This window comes from Zingiber officinale, chromosome 3A, assembly GCF_018446385.1.
Source record: "Zingiber officinale cultivar Zhangliang chromosome 3A, Zo_v1.1, whole genome shotgun sequence".
Taxonomy (NCBI): domain Eukaryota; kingdom Viridiplantae; phylum Streptophyta; class Magnoliopsida; order Zingiberales; family Zingiberaceae; genus Zingiber; species Zingiber officinale.
The window spans coordinates 150,908,479-150,920,031 of record NC_055990.1 but is presented as its reverse complement, the minus strand read 5'-3'; the positions used below and the strand labels follow the sequence as shown (position 1 = coordinate 150,920,031).

At 36.4% G+C, this 11,553-nt stretch overlaps 2 protein-coding genes across 2 annotated transcripts; both read left to right on the top strand.

The window, feature by feature from the left end:
* Positions 1-249: 249 nt before the first annotated feature.
* Positions 250-7,791, top strand: LOC122052823 (binding partner of ACD11 1-like). The gene is made up of 5 exons (XM_042614537.1): positions 250-404; positions 2,714-2,817; positions 2,904-2,979; positions 6,622-6,705; positions 6,795-7,791. The coding sequence occupies exons 1-5, from the start codon at positions 399-401 to the stop codon at positions 7,575-7,577; spliced, it is 1,053 nt and encodes a 350-aa protein (XP_042470471.1). The 5' UTR covers positions 250-398; the 3' UTR covers positions 7,578-7,791.
* An 827-nt stretch (positions 7,792-8,618) lies between these two features.
* Positions 8,619-9,554, top strand: LOC122054128 (probable calcium-binding protein CML18). The gene has a single exon (XM_042615953.1). It carries the CDS (start codon positions 8,941-8,943, stop codon positions 9,433-9,435), a length of 495 nt encoding a protein of 164 aa, XP_042471887.1. The 5' UTR covers positions 8,619-8,940; the 3' UTR covers positions 9,436-9,554.
* Positions 9,555-11,553: the final 1,999 nt, after the last annotated feature.

Genomic DNA, 11,553 nt, shown 5'->3' with positions numbered 1-11,553 from the left:
TCGCAGTTGTCAATTTAAAAAATTATTAAGGCAATTTGTCCATCTACTTTTTTTTTGGTTATTTTTTAAAATTAATTTAAACCTACCTGTTCAGGCAAAGCCGTAGGCGTAGGTCATTGGCAGTGCCACGCACGTCGTGACACGTCACACATTCATCGCCCCACACCACGCGGTGAGAGACCGAAAACGGACACGGCAGTTGACGACGGCGGTCCGTTACATCCTTCATCAAACGGCCCATTCTCCATATATGCACATTCCAACGCATGCTTCCCCGTTCCTCTCCTTTCCTAAACGGATTCCTCCTGCACGAGCACCGTCCCTTCTCGTTTTGTCTTCTCTGTTTCCCCTCATTCGCCCCATCAACCTAACCTCTCAACTGCGTCGAATCGAAAGAAATGTCGGTGAGTTCTGCGTTGATCGATTTGATTACGTCTATTCGAAACGAGGCGGACATTTATGTTCCCCTCTTCGTTTGTTTTTTGTAAATCATCTGAAATTAGGGATTATGAGCATTTTATAACGTAAATAGTCGTAATGATTGAACCTAGATAGCACGATTCCGTTTGTAAAACATTTTCGTGAATAGTCAAAACTTTCGAAGGTAGAGAAAAAATTACTTTTTTTTTTTTTTTGGTGATAACGAGGTTGAGATTTAGAGTATGTGACTCGGGGTTGATGGAATAGTCTGTAACTATGGTTATGTTGAGTTTTATTATTATTACTATTTCGTGGTTGCATGGGGTTTCATGGATGGATATGTATCGTTGTTCATACGCTTGAGTAACATTTTTGATGACTTTCGATAAATCTATACACTTGGCCAAATATCCTATAAATGCAAGATGTCGATACACAAATAAGTAAACTCCTAAATGTGAATGCATCAACAATACTCCCCTTAAACTGAAAGTGGCATACACTGCAGCGATGATAAGCTTATTATCTTTTGATGGCTAAATGATCGGATGACTAGTAGAGAATCAATTTTTGACTAATGATGTGACCGATATGCCATACTTTAGCAATGAAAATGTAGTTACATGATTCTACTCATTATTAGAAAGATAACAAGTCACTTAGAGCTTATTAACAAAATATGAGGGCATGCTTGGTGCAATGAAAATCGACAACAGAGTGGAGGTAATAGGAACCAAAGTAGACACTTGATCTTGAAGGAAGCCGTGTGGGTGGAGTGAGAGTAGATCTCAACGTAGGGAGTGAGGGAAGGAATGATGGAGGAGTGGAAGAGGGGGGACCAATGTCTAAGTATAGGAGGGAGACCAGAATCTCCATGCAGTTTAATCCACTCTCACTCCACTTGCACCAGCCTCCTTCAGATTCAGCATTAGGATTCAATTTCTACCACCTTCAGTCCACTGCTGATCTTCATTGTTTTAGTTCCATATTTGATCTGGATCCTGCTTCTCCCTGTATTGTGATTCCATCAACATGTTTGAGATTTGACTCTTCAAATATAAAACTGCGGTTAAAACTGATTTTAGGGTTCGATGGAGGGATAAGATTCATGTAATATATCCCAAATGGTTGGAACAAATAAGATTTGATGATGACGACCTTGGTTATTGATGTGCCTTGACCAAGGTTTAAAGTATAGATACAAGTTGGTGCATTGGTTAGCTGATAGAACTATATATTTCTTTTTTTGTTGATTGATATGCAAGGGTAGTTTAACTGGAGATTGGCTTTTCATTGGAACAATTACTATATTGATGTGAAATGTTGAACACATAGGAGGGAAGAATCAAGAGAAAGTGGTGGCTTATATGGAGGAGTTGGTGGAAATTGATTTGTTCCAGTCATGTTGTGTTGAGAATGAGGAAATTGAGTTGTTCTAGTTGTGTATCTCGATAAAGATGGACGAAATTGATCTATCTAGATGAGGAGTTGGAATCAAAGATGAAGTAGGAGGAGGCCTCATGGCGCCATGAGGCCCTCACCTCACCTCACCTCATCTCATCTGAACCCTCACTTGTTCTTGGGATCATCAAGGAGGCCTCACCTTGCTGAACCTACACCTATGCCTTGCATTGCCATACCATAATCATCTGATCTTATAACTTCATGTCTGAATCTGTTTCATGTGCCCATTTGGGTAGTAGAACGTATATTTCATCCATGTAGATTCACACAAGATGACATTTTAAACCGTGCCCTTAACATGAGTATATTGGAAGATCATTGTTAATCTAAGATTGGTCAGCTATCTCATACATAATTTTAACTTTTCGATTAGATTTCTTGGCTAAGCTATTAGTGCTATGGCTTTCTGTATGTATAGTTTTATTTCTCAGTTCTTAGTTCTTATGTCAAAAATCAAGATACTGAATCAAGTATCATATGAGACTAATTCACTTTCAAAAATTTTGTTTGGGAAAGAAGAGGACAAGAGCTTTAATTTCAATAACTAAATTGCAAGCATTTGTATCCATGTAGGAACAAGAAACTTATGTGGGCATTATTGTTTGTCTCACTACTAGCAGAATATAACCTTTTTCTGTTAAATATAATTGATCAAAAGTTGGATAGAAAATGGGTTTCCTTTTCTATCCAAATAATCAGATAAAAGGAGAGCTTTTCTATCCAAATAATCAGATAAAGGGAGAGCTGAGGTTTCATTCATTCAAGATGTTGATTTATTCCTCGATCATCAGTGAGAAACAAAAGTTTTACAATTGTTATACATTTGCAGCTAACTACAGTGAAAATTAGCAATGTCTCTCCCAATGCATCAATGCAAGAAATTAAGGAATTCTTTTCCTTTTCTGGTGAAATTGTGTATGTTGAAATGCAAAGGTCTGCACTCATTTTAACATCTTTCCCATTCCAGTGTATAACAAAGTCTTCTCATCCACACTAAGTTTTTAAATACAATCATGCAGGGGAAATGAGTCTTCTCAAGTTGCCTATGTCACCTTCAAAGATTCACAAGGAGCAGAGACAGCACTCCTGCTTACAGTATGTTGGTCATAACATTATTGTCTTACTAGATATTCGTTTCTTATCACATGACACTGGCTACTAGACTTGCAAATGAATTTAGCTTATAAGTTTTCATGTGGTTAGAGGTGAGAATCATATAATCTAAAAACATGTTTTTTTTCCATAGATTTCATGTTTGAACATCACTAACCTTTTTTTTTTACAAAACTTATGGTTGAAATTATTAAAGTTGATTATGTATGTTAGAATTTATTGGTTTGATCTCACTTCTGTATTTGATAATGTGTTATATCAAAGTCCTATGTGTGAGGTATTGTTCTACTTTAAATTGAATAATACAATTTAATTCTTCTTAATTTGGTATTAGAGTCAAGTTCTCCTAAGTTTAGAGTTTCTTGAGTGATCCCTTAGGGTGTAGGTTTGATCTAGCAACATGGCATCTTTTACTTTTCTTGTTTCCTTTGCCTCCTCCTCCTCCATGCCTCACTTCTCTCATTCAATCTACTTGTACAATCTCATCTAGCAAACTTACATTCTTTGCCATCAGCAGTCTTAGTAGATTAATAAAACAACATTCACTTTAAGAACACAATAAGATCTTAGGTAAACCCATTGAGAGCTGGCCCTATGGTATTTAAAAAGCTCTAAATCAATACCCACCTTTGACCAGAGTTGTGTCTTGTTGTAATTTGTAAAACATAATTATTGATTCCATCATATAATTGAAGATAGATTTAAAGTTAGCCTTTTCTGATCAAGAGATATAAAAAATTAAGCCTTGGATTTAACTTTTACAAAATAAATAAAAAAGAAAATGAACTTGCAAGCAAGCTGAAGCTCATAGTTGTAAGGTAAAGTTTCAACCAGTTTAGTTTAATTCCAATCTTCTTCTTTAGGGATACAACTGATACACTTTCGTGTTAGCAAATCTTCTTCCTTAGGGTTATAACCGATGTGTTGTTGGCATACCGGTGTAGAGGGTTGTTATAAGCCCTTTTAATGCTATATTTTGACTTCAAATATCTCCTAAGCATGGGGGAGAAAGGAACTAGAGAAAACTCTTGGTCTCTAGAGACCTTAGAATGACTCCTCTTTTATAGTGAGCAAGTACATCTCTAAGACTTCATTTACTTGCAGGGTGGGAAATAGAAGGCAAGTGAGGAACAGAAGAGAGTAGAAAAATGATGGTGAGGTGGAGAATAGGTGTTTACTAGTAATTAAGAAAACAAAATAGGATAAGTTCAATAAATTATTTTTCTTATATAGGTTAGAAAGCAACTAAGCAAGAAACATCTCATGTTTTTTGAAAATGGAATAGGAATTGTTTTAGAAAATCTGTTAAATAAAGAAATATAAACTGAAAATTTGTCTTAATCAACCAATAATATTGAGAAAGATTACTTATAGGATAAGTGGTCAAGGAAGATATCTCAAATACCATTGTTGGTTTCATGGTATATGTTAGTATAGAAGATGAGACTGGAGATCTTTATCTATTTATAAACAGCCCCAGCAAATGGATGAATTTCAAAATGTTTTTTTTTTCATACTATGATATGCATGGGAATAGCTGCTTCAATGACATCTTTAATCCTGGTTGGAGGTTGGAGGACAAATTGTCAAACATCTAGCTTTCTCTCTCACTTGATGCCAATAAGAAATTGAAATAATTAATTAATTAAATAAAAACTAATTTGGTAGATTTTTAATTTTGAGTTTTATAATTAAAAAAACACAAAACATTCTCTTTGCTCGGTTGCAAGGCATAGTTAATTGACGCCAACCATTATAGGTAAGACAAAACAACAAATATATCTCACAAAGAGAGAGGACACGGTTGGAGAAATAAGAGCATGCATATTAGTGATTTGTCTCAAACCAGCACCTCTATTTCGAGCAATGTGTTTATGTCCTCTGCCTTGAGAATTGAGATAACCTGTCATTCATCTCCACCTCTATTACCATCTAGTCCAACCTTTAGTTCCTCAACCTCTTTGCCTTCACCTACATCCTACATGTTCCAGCTGATATGCTCCACTATCACTTTGTTGATATGTTGCACCTTCTCCCTTTGCCTCCTCACTACATGGGCTTTCTAGCCATCCAGGCCCATTGGATCTCCCACCTTTCCACCCAAGGCCATCACTTCCTTCTGACAAGCTCTAGTCCCTCCATACATTGAGAGGTTTAGTTGCCTAGTTCGTGTGAAAAGAGTTTGAAAACATGCTTCACTTTTCTAGGAAATTGAAGTACCATGAGAAATGCCTGAGTTTAATTTTTGCACTGGACCTAGCCAAAGCAAACTGCATAAAACAATCCTAAAGTTCGATTGAAGCCAAAGGGAAAACATGATAACCTTTAACTATACCAACTAATGAATCAACCTTCATTTTTTGGCTATTTTCAGATTCTGGTTTGAATTTCAATTTCTGAAATATGTACCATGCAAGTTTAAAGCAAGTTTTGGGGTTTTTTTTAGACAAAAACTGAATATATTTACATATGTTTGTAGTCATAAGGTATGGTCCCTTTAGATTTGGGTTTAGATTGTTCTCTCTATTAATACCCAAATCAGTTTGTTTAGGCCAGGTCAATTTTCTCAGAAAATCAGCTTTAGCTCAATCAGTTGCCGCTATTTGCAGGACCCGATCAGCTATTTTCAACAGAAAAGAGGAGCCAAGATAAAAATAACTAGAGAAAAAAAATGAGGAAAGAACCAAAAGTCTGAAAAATGAGGAATGCATCAATAGCTGTAAAAAAGCTTGAAATTTTAATATAAAATATAGATTTTAAGGCAAGTATTGAAGCATCACCACTTCCTCTCTCTCTTACTTCAAAGTTGAAGTACCACATTTTTGTTTCAACATCCCTTTTGATCTTATTCTTTTTTTGCATTCTATGTGCATAATTTTCATTGAGGTTTGCTAGTGCCTTCTTATTTCAATATTTTTCTCTCAATGTCAATCTCAGACTTTAGTCACCTTTCTATTCTTTGCTCAGCATTTCTCCTTTCTTAGAGTAGATATCTGAATCTTAAATCTCATTTTTCTTTTCATTTGCATAACCTTTATTCATTAATCCATCAATATAATTTCAAAAGATAAGTCTTTCATTATCCTCCCTGTATCTTCTTTGAAATGTCAAAATTTAATTCAGTTTCCTATGATTTATTCTCCTTATTTCTCGAAATAATTATAGACTTTATTCATTCTCTCCTCTACTGTTTTCTCCTTGTCATAAGAGCAGATTAGTTTGAACAGAGTTTAAAAAAAAAAAAAAATGCTCTTGAAAGTATGGCTCTATCAGTATATTTTTTGGACTTTTTTGTATTTTAGGTGGACCTAGTTGATATCTATTCTCCAACTTTAGAAGTGGTATAGTTAATAGTTATATGGGTATGATAATATTTTTGTTTAATGCTACTTGTGCATTTAATCATTAGATTTTTCCATTGGCCCAGATAACACTCAGTTCATCTTGGATATATATATTGGAGTCATATATTTGTGTAGCAGTTCTCTTTAGTTGGACAAAATAGTTGTAACCTTCTCAGCTGACATTATTATTCTAACTATTTCCTATTCTCTTTCAAATTGTTGATAGCGGGTCATACTGTTTCTTGTTCTCCTTTATAAGTTGGTCTCTTTTCACGTACAGGGTGCAAAAATTGTTGATTTAGTCATTGATATCACACCCGATCCAGACTACCAGCTTCCAGCCAACGTTTCAGTTCCTCATTTAGTACATTTTTTCACTACTATCCCTCTTATTCTTTTATCCTCTAAATTCGGTAGCTGCAAAAAGTAAATACCCATCATGATTGTATGCAGTCAAACGATAGCAGTGAGGCTGTCAGTGGCATTGGATTAGTCGTCCAAAAGGCAGAGAATGTTGTCAGCACTATGCTTGGTAAGGGCTTCATCCTTGGTAAAGATGCTCTCGACAAGGCAAAGTCTTTTGACGAGAAGCACCAGCTAAGATCCACAGCTTCAGCTAAAGTTTCAGAGCTGGACAAGAGAATCCGGCTCCGCGAGAAGATCAGCAAGGGCACTACTGCTGTCAATGAGAAGGTCACTGAAATGGATCAAAAGTATCAGGTCTCAGAGAAGACGAAATCAGCCTTTGCGGTTGCAGAGCAAAAAGTTAGCACTGCTGGTGCCGCGTTAATGAGCAACAGGTATGTATCCTCAAGTGCCTCATGGGTGACTGAGACCTTTCATAGGGTGGTCGCTAAAGCTGCTAGCAATGCTGGTTCAAAGACAATGGACCAAACTCAAAGTGATCAGGAATCAAATATTATCAATAATGGCATTGGATCGAAGGAAGTGGAGAAGGTTGGGATCGAGCAGGGAAGCACCAATGTTGAATTGAAGACAATCGATAAGGTAATGAACGAGCAAGAAAGTAGTGATGTCCAATTGAAGGCAATCGACAAGGTTCTCGAGAAGGAACCAACTGAGCAGGGAATTGATGCCCAATCGAAGGCAATCGAGAAAGAGCCAGAGAAGGAACTGCAGGATGACTTTGACAAGGTTCAACTATCAGAGACATCCACCAATACTTCATCTGAGAGTCAAGGTAAACCTGAGCCAGCCCCAGGATTGATCCAGTGATTTGTGATGCTTCTTATTTATAGATTGTGGCAGTAATGGCTGTAATCTAAACTTCAGAATATGGATATTGTACAATGTTCAGGAACAACTTGAGAGACAAATTGTTTTCGCCGTTTAAAATCGAAATTATATCCAAATATCTGTAGTGATGTTTCTTTGACGGAAAGAAAAATGTTATATCTGGACATTATCCAAAATCGAAATTAATTAACAACAGTAGTGTCATATCTGGACACACAAATGCATCATTCTGTATTATATATGCATTTAAACTTCAATTTATTTAGGATTAATATGCAGAAAACCAACGTTTTAAACTAGTCTTTGATAGAAGACATGCCCATACACATTGCTTTATGCTACCGGTAGCCACTAATTGACATTTAAAATTTAAATATGCTATTAAATTATATATTATAGGTTTGATCAAATTATAGTTTAGATGCTATCGGATTTAGATTTTATTATATGCTATTAAATTATATTCAAGTGTCACCTACTTATGATATATAATTATTATTTTAATGTATTATCAAATTATATTGTGTATACTACTAAACATGTATCACGCTACATAATTGAAAATAATAAAACTTATATAAAATCCATTTTAGATTTATGAGTGGATAGAGAAACACTTCTTTACAATATCATGAGGGATCAAGTAAATCAAATTGAGCACAGTTGAGTTTGATAATAAACAAATTTTTTCTTAAGATTTTCAATGTCTTATTTAATTTTGTACTGTGCCGGTTGTTTGATTTTATATTGTACCATCAGCCAAAAACACTAATTAATTTTGGTTTAACTAGATTTGTTAAGTTTGCATTAAAGGAGAGATTAGATAAAATAAATAAATCTTAAAATAAGGAATTTCCAGAATTGAAAAGTTTGACGGTGTGTTAAATAAATAAACCCATCAATTTAGGGTTGGGCTGGGTTGGCTTGCCAATTTTATTAATTAAAAGATCCAGCCAGACCAACCTGCGGGCGACAGTGATATGGTAGGTTTTTTTGACGGGCCGGGCCGTCGCCATTCCGAACAGCCGATTGGTTGAACCGACGCTAATTACGCCTCGGTATTCTCCACCGACGCTTTCGTCCCCAAGAAGTCGGGTCGGCGACGCCCTCAAAATGCAGATGTCGATGCCGATCCGATCGCGGAGGAGGGCGATTCATTCGGGAGCCAGTCCCTCTTCCGTCATTCCGCTTTATGATCTCGTTCTCATCGCCATGAGTATAAAGCTGCGATTTTGATGAGAGATCTGGGCTAAATTTAGATCCCATTTCCGAGGGGCAACCGCGGATCGGCAGCGGTCGGGAGGGACAGATATCCAGAAGTCGGAGCGTAATTGGCCGGGAGATGAGCAGCGGCGAAGATCCCGTGAAACTAGACGATGAGCAACTGGCGGAGCTCCGTGAGATCTTCCGCTCCTTCGACCGGAACAACGACGGGAGTCTCACCCAGCTGGAGCTCGGATCCCTCCTCCGCTGCCTCGGCGTCAAGCCCGGCGGGGATCAGCTCGAGGCCCTGATCCAGAGGGCCGACACCAACGCCAACGGCCTCATCGAGTTCTCGGAGTTCATCGCCCTCGTCTCCCCCGATCTGGTCGCGGCCCGGTCGCCCTACACGGAGGAGCAGCTCCGGCGGCTGTTCGGGATGTTCGACCGCGACGGGAACGGGTACATCACGGCGGCGGAGCTGGCGCACTCGATGGCGAAGCTGGGCCACGCCCTCACCGCCAGCGAGCTCACCGGCATGATCAAGGAGGCCGACCACGACGGCGACGGCCGCATCAGCTTTAAGGAATTCTCGCAGGCGATCACCTCTGCTGCCTTCGACAGTTCGTGGTCCTGAATCCATCTCATTAAATTACATTACATTACATTACGTCTATCTTTATGGTTCTATTTCTTGTTTGTTTGTAGATCTCCATTAATAAAAATCCAATTTTCTGCTGCTCTGTTTTTTCTTAATGACTTCATTTTCTTCTGTTTTTAATACGCAATTTTATACATTCTCCGAGGCTGTATCGGAAGACCACTTTCCCAACAATTGCATTTCATAGTTTAAATTAAAATCAACAATGTAGGAACAAATGAACTTCCATCTCAATGTAGGCTTAATTCTTTCTTCCTGTTTAGTGCATAACTACTAAGCTACTTGGTTGTCTTACCATCAATGATAGAAGTAATTGGGTGTTTAGGTACCTACTTAAACACTCAATTAAAGGGAAAGATACTAGCGGAGCGGAGAAGAAGAAAGGAAAAGTGAGATTATGAAAAAATAATAGGAATTTTACATTAGAGAAGAGATATTATGGTATATGCTAGAGTCGTCAATTTGAATTGGACCTTAGGATTAGTCTGTCCCATCAATTAATTTAAATTAGTTAGATTAAAATTTTATCAATTCATTTTAAGATGGATCTAAACCGACCGACTCTAATTTAAAGTTCTCAATATTTATTTATATTTTTTTGATAGGTTTGTGAGTGAGCCCATCTAATCGGCAACTCACTTTGGATTAAGTTAGGTTAGGAATTTCCTAGTTACCTAAGATGGTGGGTTGGCTCCTTGCCCCGTCATATGAGAGCTAGTATATGCTTGTCGGTTAAGATTTGAGTTTTTTAATTAGTTTGGTAGGTTTTACCGCTAGTATATGCTTGTCGGTTAAGATTTGAATTTTTTTTTAATTAGTTTGGTAGGTTTTACTAATTTAATTGAAAAATAAATTGATCAAATGAACGCTAATTCAAAGAGGTGCGGCAATGAGTATTGAAAAAGAGACAATTTGTGTTAGGATTGATGGCGCAATCTGCTGAAACTCAAGAGAGAAACAAAGTGAATAGTCAATCTTAAATATAAAAATTTCTAACAAATACAAAGACAAACTAATTGTTAGATCTTATGTGGGATGCTAGTGTCTTTAATTGTCAGTGTCAAATTCCAATATTGAAAGTTTAGATGGCCTCTCTTAGACATTTAGGTTAGACCACTCTGAGTGGTATCTCCAACATATAAAGTAGAAAGAGATTTTTTTCAATGGCTCTATTCTAATGTTGAAGACTTATTTAAAGATCTTTGTTTATATAGAAAATGGATAGAGAATAAAGCATGCTACGATACGTACAGACGATAGCATTGAAGTATTTTAATTAATAATTTCAGTGTAATATTTTTTTACAAGTTACTTTTATGCGCTACTTGAATTTTCCATTACAAAATGGAAATAAAATAGGTTAATGACAATTAAGAAATAAGCTCATCTTTTGGCCATTGATAGAATTAAATCGAACATTATAGTACAAATGAGGTCGCTATTTAGTTAAATTTACTCAATGTTAAATAACATACATCTGTGTATATATAATCATGAACTTATTTAATCGGGAACGATTCAAAATATTGAGCAGACACGACCAAATCGTGTTTAACCCACTAGAATCCGAAAACAATAAATTTAAATTACGACCTACTTGATTTTTTTTTATAGCACCATGAAAAGGCTCTAATAAAGTGCTTTTGAGTAGGGTTGGAAAAAATTCCGAAAATCCCGACCCTTCCCGAATCCCATCCCATTTCCGACCCGAAAGTTCGGGATTTTTCCCGTCCCGATCACTATCGGGAAAGGGATCGGGAAATTTTTTTTCTCCCGACGGAAATCCCGTCCCGACCCGATTATATTATAATATTATTTTTTATATTAAAAATATTATTTTTATATTATTTTTTTTATATTTTAAGCATCTAATCATTATGTTTGTTTTCTTTGTCTCTTTATTTTTCTCATACTTCATCATAATTTCGTTTCTAAATAATTTATTGGCAACGTGTGAAGAAGATAATTAGTTTATTTTAACATATGAAAATTGATAAAATGATATAAAGAATAATTTTTATGATTTTTTTTCTGTAGGTTGAATCCAAACATTTCTAAGGACTAAGGTCACCATATCATTAATTCATTATTGAT